This window comes from Arachis stenosperma, chromosome 3, assembly GCF_014773155.1.
Source record: "Arachis stenosperma cultivar V10309 chromosome 3, arast.V10309.gnm1.PFL2, whole genome shotgun sequence".
Classification (NCBI taxonomy): Eukaryota; Viridiplantae; Streptophyta; class Magnoliopsida; order Fabales; family Fabaceae; genus Arachis; species Arachis stenosperma.
This window is the reverse complement of record NC_080379.1, coordinates 166,002,245-166,021,829: the sequence shown is the minus strand read 5'-3', so window position 1 is coordinate 166,021,829 and position 19,585 is coordinate 166,002,245. Positions and strand designations below refer to the sequence as shown.

Genomic DNA, 19,585 nt, shown 5'->3' with positions numbered 1-19,585 from the left:
TTCATATTATAACCTACATGAACTGATATGTGTGTACTAAAAAATTGAAAAGCAAACTTTTATATATCCACGAAAAATCATTATTTCATTTAATTATTAGCTAATTTCTCTTGAACACAGGAGGGCTGCTGTCAAATTCATCATCATTCTTCAGACAAGTTCATCTATTCTTTAAATCCGATACAAATGCTGAAGCGTGAGGCGCATGGTCTCAAACCACAACCAGTGTTTTCTTTTCTATTATGCAATACATTGTTTATTGTGTATATGGCTAACAGTAAAGTCACAACGAACTGAACTATGTACCACAACGTTGTTTACGAGCTATACACAGGACCAAATACACATCACTGATTCATTTAAGAACTACCAATATAATATGTACCATCCCTTATTTTCTGACTGTCATTCATTCCACTTTGTGAAGCATGATCCTGATGCTGAATCTTTTCGAATGCATTCTGTGGAACTTCAGATAGAGGCTATACCTCTTGGGATGCAAGGCTCAAATCAGTGCTTTCAATTGCAGAGGGAAGCCAGAGTTCTACACGAGTTCCACCAGCACCAAGAGGAGCATCTTTGGTTCGAGGTGATATAACACGCACCACACACCCATAGCTCTCTAGTATCTCACGGGCAACACTCAGCCCAGCAACAAAGTTCCATGTCATGTTGTCTTCAATCATGTCTTCGGCCAAGAGTTCTTGTCCATATGGTGTGAGTGAGTGCCTTTGTGTCTACAGAAAAGAGATCGCGACCAACACGAAATTTTTTAATAGAACTAGAAGCCAGTATGAATGGACTCAAAATGAAGAGATTCAGTAGTTTACCATATAGTGCATATCAGGCCCATCATCATCAATGAATACAAGGGCACCTCCTGCCGGTGCAGCAGTAGACACGATTTCAACCTTTCCCCCGACATGTGTGCGTAATAAAGCACCTTCGATAAGATTGCTGAAAGCCTGGCGTAAAGCAGGTTCTTCTACAGCAGCTAGCAAATGTGATGAGAGCTCATTTAGTTCTACTACACGTTTTTGATTCTGGGCTAGAGGTTTCACAGCATCAACCAGGTCTGCCAATACTTCAGAAACACTGCATGGTCTTCCTGACATAACAGAAAACCGTAAGCAAAAGAAAAACAGAAATAAACCAATTGTAAAAAGGAGAGAAATAAATATCTAAAGGCCAAAAACAGAATACCAAAAGAAATAAGGAAGTTAAATTAAATATACAAGATATTATTGATGGGTTTATTTCCATCTTGAAGGGGATATACACCAAATGGACCAAAAAGAAAAAAATATACACAGGAAGAGAACATAACATCATCGAAAGAAGTGAAGAACCACGTGCATTATTAAATTAATAATCAACCAACTAAACCTACCTGATTCCTGGTTGTAATGGAGCTAGAGCCAAAGGTGGAAGGGGCATCTCTATATCATGGGCAGTAGCTAAAGAATGCGACTCATTATTCATTTTATTTGTTGACCCATCCCTTGGAAAACTATTTAATAATTGAGATTTTGACGACTCAGCAAGTATGTGAGTTGAACCATTCATTTTCTTGATTGCTTCTTCATTGTATCGAACTATATTAGCCTGCAAATTGGACAAAAATCTTCATTCAGTACAATATATACATATAAAGAAATTTCAAATAAGGAAAGAATCATTTTAAAGGGCATACATGCTCAAACTCTAAGTCAAAATCTCAATGTAGAGGAAGGCTCGTGTTCTTATAGATCAATTGAGCAATAAATTATGTTTAACCAGTCTTGGATCCTTTGTTGTGGGAAATAATACAAGAAAGCATAAGGCTTTACTAAATGATAGAGGAAGAGACAGTAAAATTGTCAAGTTTGAAGATATCCCAGGCTAAATTAACAGGTTATCAGCATATAGAAATTACAGAGAGAAGTACCTTTGTCAAATAGACAGCGTCTTGGAGTTGCTCCAAAACATCTCTTAGTCGATCACCTTGCACCAGGATATCCTCAACAATGTCATATGAAATCTGCCAAATTACTGATTTAAAAGACAGTTTTCTTTCATAGAACAGATTTCAGCATACTATTGGCATCCTATAACCATGCTTAGATAGGACGTGTAACGTTTCCATCAACTATAATTAGAGAAAGTACAAACCTGACTTTTCTTTGTTTGAGTAGACAGGATTTTACTTAAGGTTTGAATGCTCGATAGAGGACCACGAATCTGTTTAGAAATTTAGTGGAAGAAATGTTAGTACAGGCCAAAATAGGAAGAAAATAATGATAAAGTAACACTCAATAATAACTCATACTTGCTCGACCAGGTCACCCATCCTAACATTATTTTGCCATGTTGATTGCTGAAGTAACATTGCTTTCTGTAAAAGGAACAAAAAGTTGTACAGTAATGCAAAAATCAATCAGAGGCAGTTACACTGCATGCCTAACGCCTAAGAGTCAGTCTCACTCAATAAAGTAATTGATGAATGATTTTAAACTTACTTAAAAAAATCATATTTTCAAGTAGCATATGTTTAGCAAATTGGAATAAGGCAACTCCAGCAGTGTACAAGAAATTTAAGAACATCCTAGCATTTCATATTCAATTAGTAATGAGCTAGAGTCATGTTCAAAAGAGCAACATACAGTATGCAAACCTGATCCATTACATACGCCATGGCCAGAGATTGTGAAATGTTGATGGCATTCGATCGTTGTTCGGGAGTGAAGTTGTACATACCAACCGGCTCATCCTGGACTCGAAGAGTTTGAATTTCCCACGACTTCTTGTCTATATCCAAAAAAGGAGGCAAAGAATAAGCTTCCTCAACAGAGATTCGGCTATCACGAGCACCACTCTGAGGCTGGTCACTCCTTTCCACCTCCAACACAGGAAGCTCGGCAACCAAGAAACCAACAACAAACGGATGTTTCACCATGGGAAGAACCACAGCATTACATTCCGGAACAAATTTAACCTACAATTAAATAACATTCACGCACATACAACAATGAAGAGCACCCTAATAATAATTATGAATAGAAGCAGAGTGAATGATAATGAGTATAAGGCAAGAAACCTGCAAGTTGGAAAGTGCAGCCTCGGTGGCGCGCAAGCCGGCAGGGATGTTGAAATGACCAACAAGAATGACAACGGCGCCGTCTTCCTCAGGCTGAGGATCTCCAGGGTAGAGAGCAACCCTCCGTAGCTCCAACTGATCCATCACATAACTTCCAGCTGGCCTTACATAAACCTAAGCAAACGCATTATCATTCAGTAATCTCTTCCAACATTGAATCCGAAAGTGAATATAGCAAAAGGGAGAACGAACCGAGAGAACAGCTTCGGGGACGATCCTGCGGAAGAGGTGGAGCTGCTGAAGGCAGAGCCTCTGGAAGTCGGGGCTGGGGAGGAGGAGTCCGCTTCGGTTGTCCTTGTCGAGTCGCTGAGCGAACTCAACGGGCGAGGTGGAAGCCTTGCGGATAGCGGCGGAGATGGCGGCGGCGGAAGTAACGGTGGCGGGGGAGTCATGGGAGTCGTGGACGTCATGGCGGAGGAGGTGGCGGAGAGAGTTGTCGGAGTCGGAATTAGGGTTAGTGGTGTTGGGATTAAGAGTGGTATGGAGGAAGCAGCAGGAGGGTTTAGCGAGGGAAGTGGAGGAAGGAAAGAAGACAGAATTGCGGAATAATCGGCTACGGTTACTGTTACTGTTATTGCAGTTACAGTTACAGAGGGAGGATAGCGTGGTAGTTAAAGAAGATGTGGCTATGGCAGAGACTGGCATTTGGATTTTGATTAGGGTGCTCCTTGCTACTCCTCCTAAGCTTTTTTGTGTTTTGCAGATGCAGTTCCCGTTGCTGATTGTTATAACCACACAACACTTGATATTATTTATGGTTCTAGATAAGCAAGCAAAATAAACTTCATTTATGAGCCACTTGTGGCCACAAAAGTTACAATTTGGTACGGTTTGTCAGCACTTGCCAATTCTTATCGAAGTTTCTCCTTTTAACATATCATATCATCCCATGAAAGCTACGTCCATGGTAATGATTAGTACACATACAATAATAAGATCAAAATTCACAAGCCATATTTAAAGGCAGGGGTGGATCTGAAAAGGATCCATTGGCAATTTGTTGGAAGATCCAGTAATTGGCAGCTTCAGTGTAATGGATCCCATCCCAAATAATCCTGACACTTGGATCTTTGCAGGACTTGGCGATCAGCACCTTCTTTCCATTCTCGACCTTGGTGGCGCCACATCTTGCGGCGTTATTGTAGTTGTACTTCCCTCCCTCCCCACAGCATGCTATCACCCTATCCTCGAAACCGTATTTTTGGGCATTGCTTATGAGACTGTACTTCACTCTGTACACGTCAACATAGGTGATTGCTGCCTCGGGCAGCTGCTTCCTCAGCTGCATAACCGTGTCTTTCAATTTACGGTTAAAATACTGTGCAACCTGGTTGAAGGGTTTGGCGCATCCAGATTTGTCTATTTGATCTGAACTCATTGGATAGCGATCGAGCATGTAAGGTAGGCATCCGAGTGGGCCTGTGTTGTGGATCCAAAACGACCTTCCACCTTCCTCATACACATTCCTTATGACATTGGAGAACTGGGTCAAAACATCTGGTACGTATGCCTTCACTTGCTCTGAGGTCATATTTAGCTTGTAGCCAGCAGTGATATCATTTTGGCCAATGTCAAAGGTGTATAAAGCCTCAGAAAAGTACTCCTCCTTGGGCAACAATTCCCTAAACACGCTTACTATATTAAATGCATAACATGAGTCAGGTTACAATACATGGTTCCGTTAATAAACTAACCACTTTAATGTTTGCAAATCACCTCGCTTGCGAGCCAGTTTGGATCTTGCTTTGAATTCAGAGAGCTGCACAGACTGAACATCAAGGGAGATGGGGCTATATCCACTCTGAAACAACGTGGTATTCTGACGTCTGACAGTGGATCCGGCGGTTGCGAAATTCACTCCGTGAGTGAAGTTTGAGCCGACAGAGTCCAGGTAAGCACTCAGATAAGGCAAATCAAAGCTTTGAGCTGGAGAAATATGGAACAAAACAGCACAGATTCTGATTAACAAAAGACAAGATTGTCAGATCTAGATCAGACAACTGTAATCTAGTAAAACATGTGATCCGATCCATATCCTCTTATTATTTCACAGAGGCAACACAAAGAAGAGAAAAAAGGAAAAAGAAAAGAAACATAACGGATTAGTGTAATTAATGAGAATCATAGTTACCTATGAAATCAATGATGAGGCGACCGTCGGAGAAGCGTCCAGCAGGGGAGTGGAAAAAAGTGATTCCATTGGGGGGCGGCGCAGGTCCAAAAGCTGCTGTGAGGCCACCCGTGTCTGAATTGGAGTCCCCTAAGTTGAATATGGCTGGAAAACTGCACTCTCTACCATCCACAACTGCAACAACGAGCGTCATTGATATTGCAATCCATGACAAAATATGTCTCCATTTCTTCTCTCCCACTGGATCCATATCAAAACGGTGAGCTCCAATTTCAAATGTAAAAAATGCAATTATTCGCACACAGGGCTGTGTTGACTTCATCAATTATTTAGTCAAACAAAAACACACACAAAGAGGTCCATACCCTTGATTGTCTTCACATGTTTGATCATTGAAAAATATTCCTGAGGGTCATTGGAACATTTATTTATCATCTGCTCTTTTTTTTTTAATATAAAAAAGAGTTGGCACCATATCAATTGGATCTTTCATCTTGACAACAAGTTAGAAAAATGGATTTATGCAACTGATCTTATAATAAGTGGCTGTATAGCTACGTGGCATCAGGGAGAATTAAGTCGTTATCAATTTTGTTCTATAATCCTGGAAAACACAATTCACTCTTGAGTGAAAAATTGATTTTTTTCATAAACAAATAATTCAAAACATTCTTTTTAGTACTTTTCTTAAACAACACCAACTACGTTCTTTTTAGTACTTTTCTTAAACAACACCAGCTTGTTCGTAAGTTTCGTAAACATACCAATTAGGTAACTTGGCCTCATCATTTTCTGGTGTAGGAACTGGATAAATGAATAGACAGATATTTAATAATGATTAATGTAGATTTAAATATCTCCTTTTTTTTGTCTAGCTCTGTTTATAGGATCAATATATCTAGATAACTGCTTTGTGCCTTCATTAGTTTGTTAATGAAATATAAATTTCTACAGTATCACAAATAACCGTTTTAATGAACTTATACATTTTCCTTTAATTGTCTTGATTCGTGTAACTTTTTCAAGATCTCTTGAGTTACAAAATTCAATCCATATGAACCTTAGGACTTGATGTCTTCGGCTTACATAAGTCGTTTATTCTTTTTGTGGACTTAGAGTTCAGAACACAACTATTGACATAAACAATTTTAAGATGACGGTGAGATTCTTATTTCGAATATGAGAGTACGTATTCATTGTACTCTATAATATAAGGTGGGATAAAGTTAGATAACTCTATGTTGGAAAAGATTTGGAATTAAGAAGCGTATTTCCGACGAGAGAATGAGGGTTTATTTGGATAAGTTTCTGGAAAAAAAAATTTTGAGTTATATTTTTTTAAATCATATGAAAAAGTAAAAGTAATTTATGTTTAGATATTTTATGCAAAAGATTTTTTTATTTATTAATTATGTTTGGGTATAATAATATAAAAATACTTTTTTATTTATTTCTTAGGTAAAACATATCATTTTTTTAAGAAAAAAATCTTTTAAAAAAATATAAATTATAACTTCTCAAAAAAATATGCTAATATTTTAACTATTAAAAATTTGCTAAACACACTAAAAAATAAAAAAATATATATTTTTATCAAAAAATGGTACCCAAACAAGCACCGAATCGTTCACAAATTTTGTGGATAATTTATTGGATAATATTTTGAAAAATAAATCGTTTCACAGGAAAGATAAATGACATATCTTTGACACGTAAGAAGAGGTATGGTCAAATCCATCTATTTGTTTTCATCAAGTATATTACAAAAAGAGGAATACTAAAGGCCATTAGGTAGTGTTTGTTTTGAGAGGAGACTGAAATTTTTTGAGATAGAAACTGAAACTTTAATAATATTTTATACCTAAAATACCCTCATTTCAATTAATTAATTCCAATTTTACCTTTTGTACAAATTAAATTAGAGTTTCATTCTTATTTTCATTTCTGTCTCTCATTTTGCACCAAACAAAATACTAAAATTTATTCCTGTCTCTGTCTCTTAGTCTCTGTCTCTCGGTCTTAGTCTTTCAATTTCTGTCTCTCCACCAAACGCTACCTTAAGGAGATGAATGGAATGCGATTAAGGAGTAAAGAGATTTTTGTGGACGAGGTTAAGTATAGATTTGAGCTCATAAATTAAGGAGTCGAGTTTAAGTTTGGATTTGAGCTCATAAATTAAATGAGTCGAGTTTGAGCTTGGATAAGCTCAGCTCATTAGCTTGTGAACTGACTCGATTATATATATAACATTAAAAGTATAGATTAAATGCATATAGGATATGCGTATTAATATATATATATATATATATATATATATATATATATATATATATTGTAAAATAGTAATATATAATTTTACATATATATTAATGTTCTTAATTGTTTAAAATTTTATAGTCATTTTTTATATATAATTTTGATGTAGAACATAAATAAAAAATTTATAATGATAAATAGACAATATATTAAATTTATTTTTTTAATATTTTTTAATTTATATAAGTTATAATTTATTGATATAGAATTATAGATTATGTTCCTATTATTTGAGTCAACTCGTGAGTTTTCGTTGAGCCGAGTTTGAGCTTACAAAATAGGCTCAATTGTTAATGAGTCGAACCGTGAGTCAAGCTTAATTTTCGTGAGCCGAGCTTGAACTTGGTCTAACTCGACTCACTTCAAGCCCTAGAAGGAGGATTGATGTCCGGAAAAAAATCATTGTGGACGATGAAGATGCCAGGGAGTCTCCTAATTGAAAACTGAAATTAAAGAAAAGGATATTGAAGTGAACGAAAAAGGGAGAGTTGTCTTGAAACACCATGGAAGTGAAGAACTAGAAGAGAGAACGGTTGGAGTTGGGATGGGATGCGGTGGTAATGATGCCACAGGGGCTATGGGAAGGAGGCAGAGGCAGAGTAGAAAAGTAATTGTCGTTGACGATTTGGATGAGTGGCACGAGGGATTTTTTGAAAACGCAAATGGAGAATTCTTTTGTGTATCCGGCAGTTATGGTGAGTGTTAAATCTATGGGATCTCAAACAATCACTGACGAAGCAATTTTTGAAAGAACGAAAACTTGGGAATATGGGGATAAACGGATATAAGGCCCAATATGTTAGTGGGGGTGTGGCAGTGAAGTGGCTGTGTAGTGCGACGGAGAGTACGTCGTTGTGCGTTTTAAAAGGGCTTCATTGCTAGTTGTTGCAGGCGACCGTGAAGAGAGGGGCATGGCTGGTGATGGAGTTCATGAAGGGGTCAATACCACATTGAACAACGCTGACAAGGTGGATCTGGGAGCAGCACAAAAGTCAGCTGTTGGTGGTGAAGGTGATAATGTCCGCGCTGAGTTTGATGGCGTGAAGGGTATTGAGGAGCGTGAAGCCCTAATGCACCTAACAAGCAGAATCAAGTCAGGAAGGAGATTGGTAGAAGTGCGAAAAATTGTCCGAACAGCACAGCGGATGGAAACATTCCACCAAGTGTAGTTAATGAGATCCATGATGGGAGTGGTAAGCAGCATGTTGGCATATGCCTGATAAAGGATGATGCGGTGCATGATTCAGATTTAGAGGATGAGAATACAGTAGTGGAGGAAACTAGGTTGGAGGATGAAGGGGCAGTAAGGAACTTGGAAGATTTGGGGGACTCAAAGCAGGATGCAAACGATGAAACTAATCAAGATGAGTACGGAGAAAGTTGGAATAAAGATATGGCTGAAAACATGATCGAATCAGGAGCTGTTTTATATGATGAGGATGAGGACATTATGGCTATTCTCCAAGCTCAGAATGAAGTATTGGCACAAAAAAGAAAGCAAGCAAAACAGAAAGAGAAAGCAAGAAGGAGCCGTCCCAAAAATCGGAATAAGGTGTGTAATAAAGTTTTTAAAAAATTTTAATTCATGGAATGTGAGGAGTTTAGGGGGTCTTGAAAAGTGAAGAATGGTAAAAAATTTAAGTTTAAAAATAATGTGAATATGTTAGGATTGATAGAGACAAAGAATGAGATGATTACTAAGTTTGATGTAGTGCAATTTTGGGATAATAATGCGGTGAGTTGAAAATTTGTGGGATCGGAAGGTGCTTTCGGAGGTTTATTATAATGTAGGATGATATGATGTTTAGGTTGAGTAATTGTTACAAATGGGAGAGATGGTTGTGTATAGAAGGAGAATTGACAAACAATAATTTTCATTATGCGATTTGCTTGGTATATGGTGCACATACAAGGGAGGAGAAGTTTGCTGTGTGGGAAGAGTTGAATTTTTTATCGAGAATATGTCAAGTTCCTCTTTGCTACATTGGTGTTTTCAATGAGGTTGTGAGGTTAGAAGAAAGAAAAGGCGCTAGTGTGTTAATAGCAACAGCAGAGGACTTTAAAACATGGACACAGGATATGGAACTGGTGGATATAAAAACTGAATGACCGTAAGTTTACGTGGTTCAGGGGTCAATCATGCAGTCAAATTAATAAAATGTTGGTAGGTTTGGTTTTGTTGTTATCATTCGGAGTACTTAGTTGAAAAGGAATGACAGAATCTTCAGGAATAAAAAAAGAGTAAATACCCATTCCGGTCCCTGTCCTTTTTGAAAAATGACTAGCTGCACCCTAACCTTTAAAAATTGACAAATTGGCCCCTATTTTGCTCCGTTAGACACATCGACCCTTCAGTGGTTCCCTCACTTGAAACTCAACGGAAAATGTTGACCTGTAACGGTGAGCAGGTGACCTGGCATGTACACATCAACTAAATTTGTTAGGACAATTTGGCCCCTGCCCAGTTATCAAAACGTCGTCGTTTGAAGGAAAGGAGAGACGCGCGTTTTAGTGGCCTTCTCCCCCTTCTCCCCTTACATGTAGCTTCAGTAGGGAAATCACCCCCACTTCGAACACAAAATTACATCCTAACCCTAAGAAAGCGAAATGTTTCCCTCCAACTCAAGCTGACTAAGAGTTCCAGCGAGGAGGTGGGGAAGGCATTGTTGACAGAGCCGTTGACGGCGCTACTAAGGTTAGTGTGATTTAGTTCGTTCGCTACTTTCTGAGTTGGTTGTAATGTGTAAACTTGGGTTTTTGTAATCTTTTTTGATACCCTTAGTCACTATCATTGGTTATGATTGGTGTGGATGATTATAGTAGTTAGTTAATCAAAAGTGTTGCACATTTTTCTTCTGGCCGATGTCATATGAAATTGTCCCTGTTTTTCACCATGGGGGTTGGTTCGAAAGGGATTCTAATGGAGTGTTGCACTACTTTGATGGAAAGGTGGAGACATTTCCTCTGTTAGATATAGACTATGTTAACTTCAAGGACTTGGTGGAAATGTTTATGGGTTTAGGGTATACTAGCTACAAAGAGGTTTATTGGTATGATGGTACTGCCCCTGACTTGGAATATGGATTGCATGTTCTTAAGGGGGATAAGGAGATTAACCAGATGTGTGATAAAAAGATGGATGATATGGAGTCTGATTTGCTTGTGATCTATTTTGAACACAATGTTAGCAAGCCAGATTATGTTGCTAGAGCCAGGACAATGGATGAAGCTGTTGAAGTTGATTTTTCCTCTTCTGATGATGGATATGAGACCACTGAAGATGAGCCCTACAAACCCCCTCCACCTTGTTTCGAATCCAGTAGTAGCAATAGTGGTGAAGAAGGTAAGGCCAAGAAGAAGCCTGTGAGCAAGAGTAAAAAGGGTGGAATGAATGTGGAACACAAGTCTGCTAAGAAGAGGAGTGTTGGAAAGCCAGATACTCCTAAGAAGAAGAGTAATTTGTCACCTGGTGGTATTGATGACAAGGAATTGTCTCCTATGACTAAGAAGAAGAGGGCAAAAAGATATATTGGAAGAGTCAAAAAACATATCTTGTCTCAAGAAGGAGGATGTAATGTGCCAAGTAGTGGGCTTAACACTAAAGCAGGTAATGGGCCAGGTGGGGTGGATCCAACTCCAGAGGCAAGGGATAGGCCAGTTCAAAACCTGGTAATGAAGCTGTGGACTCAGACATTGACAAGCCCTGTGAATATGAATCTGAGGCATTTAACTCTCCCATTTCTAGTGAAGAGGATGAGGATAGACCAAGATATCCTGATTTTAGTGAGGAAGCTGAGTATGGTGAGGTTGAGTTCCAAATAGGCCAGCAATTTACTACTATGAAGCAGTTTAAACAAGCATTGAAAGACTATTTTGTGTTTGAGGGTAAGGAGCTGCAATATTTGAAGAATGAACCTAAGAGACTTAGAGCTAAATGTGTTGAGGAGGATTGTCCTTGACTTGTGCTCTGTTCCTATAACAGCCAGAGTCTTTGCTACCAGATTAAGACACTCTATGGAGAGCACAACTGTGGAAGAAATCTGAGCAGTAATATGGCAACAAGAGCTTGGGTCACAAGCAAACTGGTTAAAAGGCTGCTAACCCAACCACTTATGACACCAAAAGAGGCGTTGGAGCATATGAAGCAGGACTATAATGTCCATGTAAATTACAAGATGATTACTCGAGCTTTGAAGGCTGCTAGAGAGGAGACAGTTGGTAAGGAGCGAGAACAATATGGCAAGCTTCATAACTATATGAATGAAATTCATATAAGCAATCCAGGGTCTACTGGAATGGTTGATGTAATCCCACAATCAGAAGGGCGTCCACTTTTTAATAGGTTATACATATCTCTTGACGCATGTAAGAAGGGATTTAAGGTGGGTTGTTGGCCTCTGATTGGGTTGGACGGTTATTTCCTAAAAGGCTACTTTGGTGGACACCTACTATCTGTTGTTGCACAGGACGCAAACAACCACTTTTTTGTTATATTCTTTGTTGTGGTTGAATCTGAGAACACTGACTCTTGGAGATGGTTCTTGAACATATTGCAAGATGATATCGGGCCAGTCACTAAGCATGGATGGAACTTCATGTCTGATCAACAAAAGGTATTGAGTTTCCTCTTCTCAACTGTTTGATTATGTTAGCTTGGATAGTTTTATCTAAGTTTGCAATGTGTGTATCTTTTTAAAGGGACTGGCTAATGCATTGCATGAAGTTATGCCGTAAGCACACCATAGAAATTGTGTGCTCCACATATGGAAAATTTTCATCAAGCATTTTAAAGACAAGCATACTAAGAGGTTGGTCTGGAAGGCTGTTCGGAGCACAACAATGAAAGACTTCAGAAACTCAATGGAGCTTATCAAGAAGGTGAACAATGCAGCCTATGAGTATCTAAACAAGTTCGAAGTAGCTACATGGAGCAAGGCATATTTTAGTCACGGCCCTAAGGCAGACAACATTACGAACAACATGTGCAAAGTGTGGAACGCAAAAATTGTCGAGTACAAGGGCAAACCGATTTTAAGTATGTGCGAAGAGCTTAGGAGCTACATTATGCGCAAGATGGCAGGGCATAAACACAGATTAGGTAGGTGCACTGGGAAGTTGGCTCTAGTTCAACAATTAAGATTAGATGAGTATGTTATACCAGAGAACAACAAATAGACTGCAGAATGGGCTGGGGATGATGCCAGAGTGTTGTTTGAAGTGCAAAGACACCAAACTAGGGTTGCTGTCAACTTGCAGAGACAAACTTGTGCCTGCAATGTCTGGCAATTAACAGGTAACAACTAAACTTGTCCTTCAGTTTATAATTTATTTTGCACAAATTTTGGATGGAGTTGAACCAAGTGGAATCAACAACGTGGTTGTGACACTCCTAGACCCAATGGTACCCATTTTTGCTATTCTAGATTTAGTTTTTTTGTTGGATAGAAAACTGATATGGACTGAAGTCCCACTTGAAAGACACTTCTTTTTTTATTGTCCATATCAAGCTAAGGCAAAAAAAAAAAAAACAGAAGAAAAACTTCCCAAAGTGAGGACCACCCCTACACAACTCGAAGAACCAAGAGTGGAGATCCCACTTTCACAGTCTGCACCACTATAACCAGAGATCTTTTTTATTTGTCAAACAACTAATGCACTGTAACAAATTTTTAGCCCTCTATTCCAATTATGAATACGGTTTTTGGTGTTTTTCATTAGGGAATTGATGCCAATGCTGGACCTTCAGTGCCAAGTAACCCGAACCCTGTCAACCATGGAGCACAATCCGAAACAAGGCAAACAATGGATGTGAGTAGCAACAAAACACCACAAGGTTCGAAACAACAGAACAATACTGCTGAGACTGGTTTAGGAACTGCACCAACCTTTAAATTTGTCCCCACACCAGGACTAAAAAAACCTTCTGTATCCAAGAAAAGATATTGCTTAAGGCCACCAGCGATGAAATGACCAACTCATACATATGGTTACAGCAGCATAGGATTGGTGTCTTTTGTTTTTTTTTTTTTTTGTTATGGATCCACAATGTATTAAAGGTTGGACCTATTGTTTAATGACTTAAAGTATGTAGCACACTACTAGTGACCTTTTGTTTAGGGAGTAAATATTTAGCTCAACAAAACATTTTTTTGTTTCCAGCTGATACATCAGCAGACTAAGCTATGCTTATGTGTATAGCATTACAAATGAAATTCCTTTGCTTTTGGATATAAATCACACTGTCCAGGATTTCATAGATCCGTAACTATTACACAAAATTAGATTATCATTAAAACAACAAAATCACAATCCATCCAAATAGAACATAGTAACTACATACCCAAAAGCAAACTTTTCATATATTAACATTAACCATACATCCCATACTACAACAACATACAATCTATGTCCTAGAGTACAACGTATTTCACTACTGCTAATACAATCAACATGGCTACCATGACATAGACCCTAAACCCAATACTCCATTTCTTTGAATTTCCTTCAATTGCCAAACCCACATTGTGCTCCAATTACCCAAACTTGTTCTCTAGCATCAACATTCTTCCATTTACATCAATGTCTTCTTTATATGCAAAATGACAAGAAATCAACTCATCCAGCCACATGAAGTAGTTGCAGTGAGGTCGTTCTGTCTGCAATTGCAGTTATCATGAAGACTATTTGTTCAAGCACAAAGGCAAATTGACTACAATAATCAAGCCTGGAGGAACACTTACACGATAGTGACAACGACCGAGGAAGATCCTGTTTGGGTTCTTAGCAGTTGCAGATCCTTGCATGATTGCATAACTTCCACACTTGCATTTAGAGTGTTGAAACTTCACCTTCTTCCCTCCACTAGGATTACTCGAACCCATCCTACCCTTCCTCCAACCACGACGGGTCTAAGCGGTTGAGGATAGCTCTGCGTCACTCATGATTGCTACTTGAGTTAGGGTTCGAAGAGGGGGAGAAGGGGGAGAAGGTCATTAAAATGCGCGTCTCTCCTTTTCTTCAAATGACGACGTTTTGATAACTAGGCAGGGGCCAAATTTTCCTAACAAATTCAGCTGATGTGTACATGCCAAGTCACCTGCTCACCGTTACAGTTCGGCGTTTTCCGTCGAGTTTCAAGCAAGGGAACCACGGAAGGGTCAATGTGTCTAATGGAGCAAATAGACAGGGACCGATTCGTCAATTTTTAAAGGGTAGGATGCGACTAGTCAATTTTCAAAAAAGAAAGGAATCGAAAAAGATATTTACTCTAAAAAAACAGGTGATGTAAAAGTAATCAACAAGTTGATTAGAAATTACAAAAAATTGAGTGATATTTGATCTTTTGGATTATTGATGACATTACCAAAATAATTAAGAATTAGTTTATTTTATCCGTACTTTTTTTTATGCTCTACCTTATTGTATTGAACTTTTTGTTTAAAAAAAAAAAAAAAGAAAATTTAAGACAGCGGTTACTCGAACGAAAGTGTCCAAATCGTCTTCTGCTGAAGATAGAAGTCCACGACCGTTTGATTAACTTTTGAGGTGGAAATTATGTAGGTATAGATGTATTTCACCGGACCACATGTGTTGCACTCTCTAAATTCTATCTCAGCATCAGCATCATTAGCGAAAGACAATTTCTAAATCTTCATATTAGTCATCACCTTTTAAGATATCATACTTCAAAGTTCAAAATCCTATCTGTGATACAACCGCCACGACAACCATGTACATAGACAGACGGGGCTGTGGCGAATACTATTGGCATTGAGATGCAATTATCATGCTTTCATGGTGGAACCAGACGCGGGAGACTGTACCACGCTGTAGAATAAAAAAGACTGCTCGCAAATACTAACTGACATCAAGACCGCTTGGGAATTGCTTGAATTCCGTGATCATACAAACCAATTTTGCAAAAACTGAATGAACGGGAGGGAAAAAGGGGGAAGAGAGAGGGGGGAAAAAGGAGGGGGGTGGGGGGTTAAGGTAGTAATATCAAAACATCAAATAAGAAGATATAAGAAGAGGGAAAAGAAAGTGGAATATCAGAACAAAATCACGTTAACTAGCAAGTTTCATAATCTTCAATAAAATGAAGTCCTAATAAAATTACAGGCTATCTGCCTTCAACCAGACACCCAAAAAATTACCAGAAGGGGGGCAAAATCAAATTTACAACGTTTCAAGATGTAACAATAGACAAGGCAAAAGTTTCAGTGCCAGTACTCAATGATTGTTGCTCCAACTCCTGGAGTAATGAACAAAACGATTAGAAAGGCAAGTAAAAGGACAAAATAGTATCAGCTTCTGGTGATCAAAAGTTGAGGATAACTCTTAATCCACACAAAACTGCTGTTCACCATCTCTCTCTTGACCTTGACCTGTAAGATGGCAAATATCAGCACTTCTTGGGCCCAGAGCAAAAATGTACAAGGTATATATGTATGAATAATGAAAGTCACAGACAAAATATGCAAAATTCAAACATGAGTGGCAGGACTGAATTCTGAAAATGTGTACTTGTGTCTTGAGAGAGAGAGAGAGAGAGAGAGAGAGAGAGAGAGAGAGAGAGAGAGAGAGAGAGAGCAATGCAGCTGTGTATTCTCACCTATTCACGTCTCTGCTGCTCAAAAACCCTCTCCTGTCCTTGCTTCCTCGATACGATCTTTGGTCATCATTAGGACCCGCCCATGTATCACTTGTGCCACGGGATTGAGGTCTGTCTGCAGACTCACCTCTAGAATCCTCAATTGAGATTGAGCTTGATCGAGAATGTGGCCTATCAGAATAAACAACAGACCTTCCTGCCGATGAACCTGGCCTTTCAACAGCTTTCTGCCCAAAACGAACTTTGTCATCCAAATCACGTATAAGATGTTCAAGCTCCCTCTCTTTCTGCAATAATATTTCTTGTGTACTGCTTTGTTCTGCATCAGTCTCATTTGAAGATTCTTTATTCGAATTTATAGTAGACTCTTTCTCAGCTTCCTTCCTCAAACGATCAATTTCTTCTTTTAATAATTTTTCTTCCTCTGTCTCAGGCCTGAAATGTTCCTCGAGAAGTCAAGGATGTTAACATAACATGTATATTTGATAGATCAATAAGTTGCAAATAAAGCACGATCTAATTCATTATACCCAACTTCACAGCAATTTTATGCATGAGAAGATGGATAACCAAAAGTGAGAACAGTATAGAAGATTCAAAACTAAAATTATTAGTAATTTGTGGAATAATAGAGTTATGGCAAAAAAGGAGTGCGAATGATGACTTAACAATGCACTGAATACTCATATATAGAGGTGATTAAATAACTTAATACAATACTTCTATATTTATTCCAATAATTAGGCAGTGTTACTGCTTCTACAAGGTCAACCCCACTACCAGTAACACTAAATGACCTTAGCATACTCTGACCAAAGAAAAGCCTTAAATCCCAAAATTTTCTTTCAAGCTTAACCATACTAGTTATTACACATCTTAAAGCTTGATACAAATATAACCAGCGAAAAATAACAGAACCCACCAAAAAGAAGTCACATGACCTTTGTTTTCCCCACATCATAGTCTTTCACGTAAAGTATAATGATCCAAATTGTTTATAAACAAGACAAAAAGAGTATTAAACATAAGGTTATTTTCAGAACAATAAAAAGTAAAAACACACACATTGCTTCATTAATGGCAATTTGATGTTTTAAAATTGAATTTATTTTTCGGAACCACAAAAAACACAAACATTGTCTCATTAATGCCGATTTGATATATCATGAATCATGTTTATTGTTCAAACTATTAAATTTTAGGTCTCTTTTAATAGCTTAAGCAATGTTTCTCAAGGTCTCCCTCTATCTCAAGTTATTGGATTATCCACTATCTGATTTACACTCTTACGTGGACTTCTATGATTCTTCTCCATGCAAGAGTTAGTGTTCTTTAACCACACGCTGCTACTGAAAGCTGTTGCTGGATTATCCTTGATATTCCAAAATCTCTAATCCCTAATCTCTCATTCGACCAAAAGAAATCCACCTGAAGTGAAACACTACTATCTTCCCAACAATGTTCTGTGTATCCATAATTCCATACCACTAAACATGACAATTTAAATTCCTTAGAGCCTGTCAAAAAGTTTGTCATTATCACTAATAAAGCAAAAGCTGATGAAAAGGCTAGCAACTATTACAAACTTACACTACAATTTTGAATGAAGACATGGAAAAGACAGAAAAACATATTAAAATATGAAAAGGCACAAAAGATGGAGCAACACTGTCCACTGTTCTAGAAAATGAAACCATTACCGCATCACCAGTGCCAGTGTTGAAATGCACACTCAATCAACTATTACTAACGAAAATCATAGCATGAAGATCACTGGCAAACAAGATATAAAGAAGGGAAATGCAGCACAAACCTGTCAACAGCGCGATGCTCCAAATCAAGATCAACCTTCCGCCAATCAATACCTCGCTCCCTCAGCAAAAGCTCCCTGGGTTTGGCGTCCCCAAAAGGATTCACCTTGGGTTTGGGCTTTGCCACAGCTTCAGCAGGCCCGAGACTTTCAGAGCGGTTGGATTGGGCGCTGGAAGGCCTGCTGGAGTGTGCACTCGAAGGCCGACTAGTAGACTTCTTCGCATCCAAATCTGTTTCCAGCTTCTTCCAATCCACTCCTTTCTCTGCCAAAACTTCCTCCCTCGGCCTCGCCGCACCGAAAGGGTTCGGCTTATTACTTTTCACCACCGGTACTTCATTGGCAGAAGCATCGCCTCTCGGTGGTTCCAACACCAACTTTGGCCGCTCCTCGCGCACTGGTCCCCTCGACCAGCGATCCGACTGCTCCCCTCGTGGTGGTCCCCTCGACCAGCGATCTTGCTCCCCGCCAGAATCGCGAAAACCGGAACCAAAAGTTGAAGATCTGGCGGGAACAGGCTTCTTTCCAAATGTCCAATTATCTACCTCGTCAGCTCTAGAGCTACCACCAAATCCACTACCTCCGCCTCCGCCACCAATGCCACCACCGCCTCCGCCGCTGCCAAGAGAACTATATCTATTCTGCCGGCCGGAATCGAAAGACGAGGGCAATTTCTTCCCCGAGGCCCAGTTATCCACCTCGTCAGCCCTGGAAGGTTGGTCGATATCTGAAACCCTAGGACTCGGACCCCTGCGCTCATCTTCCAATCCGCCGAACGATCTCCTCCCTCCGCCCCAGGAACCCTCGCCGTTCCCTTCGCGGTCCCTGGAGCGACCCATCGAAGACCCACCGGAGCGACCCATCGAAGACCCACCGGAGCGACCGTAGGATGAGAACCCGCCGCCGAGCCGGTTGTACTGCATTTCGTCTGCGGACCGCTCCTTCGGCCCCGTCGGGAGACTGAGCATCTCGTCCTGCGTCAAGCGTTTGGACTCCAACGCACCACCGCCACCGGAAGTATAGGTTGCGAACTCCGATAGCGTCATCTTCTTCTTCTTAGGCTTCGCGTTAACGGCCTCCTTGAGGCTTGGGAAGCCCTGCGGGTTGGCGGCGGCAGCGGCGGCGGCCTCCCGTTCCTCCGCTTCGGCCCGTTCAGCTTCCGCCGCCCAGTTTCCGATATTGCCCCAAGGTTTGGACATGTTGGGTGAATATCTCTCGCGATCTGATAAAAAAAAATTAAAGAAAGGATAAGAGTGTGTGTTATTTGTCTTAATTAAAGTTTCTTGGGTTAAGATGTGAAGCGGGGCTCCGTTAGTTGGAGCCGGTGCTCCGAGAACATGCGGAGAAGATGGGAGATGAGAGAACGAACCAAAAAGATGATTCGATGAAATGAAAACAAATGAGAAAATGGAGGGTGCGCAAGTTGAGTTCTATGTGCCTCAAATGAAGTGACGTCACGCGCGGATCAGGTAATGGAATCACAAACGCAGTTCCTTCTATTTTGGAAAAAGAAAAACACCATTTTACGGGCCTTAAACAGTTAAACGTTAATTAAAGATCCTCCTACCGACCTTATGA

At 39.5% G+C, this 19,585-nt stretch overlaps 3 protein-coding genes across 7 annotated transcripts; all 3 read right to left on the bottom strand.

The window, feature by feature from the left end:
• Nucleotides 1-126: 126 nt before the first annotated feature.
• Nucleotides 127-4,017, bottom strand: LOC130968611 (chloroplast sensor kinase, chloroplastic). Of its 2 annotated transcripts, XM_057893967.1 has the most exons (9): nucleotides 3,329-4,008; nucleotides 3,077-3,250; nucleotides 2,654-2,974; nucleotides 2,309-2,374; nucleotides 2,152-2,220; nucleotides 1,928-2,020; nucleotides 1,391-1,605; nucleotides 831-1,104; nucleotides 127-737 (listed from the first exon to the last, which is right to left on the bottom strand). In XM_057893967.1, exons 1-9 carry the CDS (start codon nucleotides 3,779-3,781, stop codon nucleotides 483-485), a joined length of 1,920 nt encoding a protein of 639 aa, XP_057749950.1. In that variant the 5' UTR covers nucleotides 3,782-4,008; the 3' UTR covers nucleotides 127-482. The 2 variants fall into 2 exon arrangements, with proteins under 2 accessions (XP_057749950.1, XP_057749951.1); XM_057893968.1 differs by lacking the exon at nucleotides 127-737 and having other exon boundaries at nucleotides 842-1,108; nucleotides 3,329-4,017.
• LOC130968612 (GDSL esterase/lipase At3g26430-like) lies at nucleotides 3,902-6,069 on the bottom strand. 4 transcript variants are annotated; one of them, XM_057893973.1, is made up of 4 exons: nucleotides 6,032-6,069; nucleotides 5,268-5,507; nucleotides 4,831-5,062; nucleotides 3,902-4,758 (listed from the first exon to the last, which is right to left on the bottom strand). In XM_057893973.1, the coding sequence occupies exons 1-4, from the start codon at nucleotides 6,054-6,056 to the stop codon at nucleotides 4,074-4,076; spliced, it is 1,182 nt and encodes a 393-aa protein (XP_057749956.1). In that variant the 5' UTR covers nucleotides 6,057-6,069; the 3' UTR covers nucleotides 3,902-4,073. The 4 variants fall into 4 exon arrangements, with proteins under 4 accessions (XP_057749956.1, XP_057749955.1, XP_057749952.1 ...); XM_057893972.1 differs by lacking the exon at nucleotides 6,032-6,069 and adding an exon at nucleotides 5,633-5,754; XM_057893969.1 differs by lacking the exon at nucleotides 6,032-6,069 and having other exon boundaries at nucleotides 5,268-5,735.
• A 9,553-nt stretch (nucleotides 6,070-15,622) lies between these two features.
• On the bottom strand, nucleotides 15,623-19,478 carry LOC130969015 (eukaryotic translation initiation factor 4B2). Its single transcript, XM_057894565.1, has 3 exons — nucleotides 18,011-19,478; nucleotides 16,198-16,632; nucleotides 15,623-15,970 (listed from the first exon to the last, which is right to left on the bottom strand). The coding sequence occupies exons 1-3, from the start codon at nucleotides 19,204-19,206 to the stop codon at nucleotides 15,946-15,948; spliced, it is 1,656 nt and encodes a 551-aa protein (XP_057750548.1). The 5' UTR covers nucleotides 19,207-19,478; the 3' UTR covers nucleotides 15,623-15,945.
• Between the last annotated feature and the right edge of the window lie 107 nt (nucleotides 19,479-19,585).

Excerpts from the sequence above, each read along its gene's own strand:
- LOC130968611 (XM_057893967.1), bottom strand. The coding sequence starts at position 3,781 with ATGCCAGTCTCTGCCATAGCCACATCTTCTTTAACTACCACGCTATCC. Across the intron at positions 1,606-1,927 it reads ACGCTGTCTATTTGACAAAG|GCTAATATAGTTCGATACAA; the intron begins GTACTTCTCTCT and ends TCCAATTTGCAG. Across the intron at positions 1,105-1,390 it reads CCATTACAACCAGGAATCAG|ACCATGCAGTGTTTCTGAAG; the intron begins GTAGGTTTAGTT and ends TATGTCAGGAAG.
- LOC130968612 (XM_057893969.1), bottom strand. The coding sequence starts at position 5,589 with ATGAAGTCAACACAGCCCTGTGTGCGAATAATTGCATTTTTTACATTT. Across the intron at positions 5,063-5,267 it reads CCTCATCATTGATTTCATAG|CTCAAAGCTTTGATTTGCCT; the intron begins GTAACTATGATT and ends ATATTTCTCCAG. Across the intron at positions 4,759-4,830 it reads GATTTGCAAACATTAAAGTG|GGAATTGTTGCCCAAGGAGG; the intron begins GTTAGTTTATTA and ends AAGCGTGTTTAG.
- LOC130969015 (XM_057894565.1), bottom strand. The coding sequence starts at position 19,206 with ATGTCCAAACCTTGGGGCAATATCGGAAACTGGGCGGCGGAAGCTGAA. Across the intron at positions 16,633-18,010 it reads GAGCATCGCGCTGTTGACAG|GCCTGAGACAGAGGAAGAAA; the intron begins GTTTGTGCTGCA and ends GGAACATTTCAG. Across the intron at positions 15,971-16,197 it reads AGCAGCAGAGACGTGAATAG|GTCAAGGTCAAGAGAGAGAT; the intron begins GTGAGAATACAC and ends GCCATCTTACAG.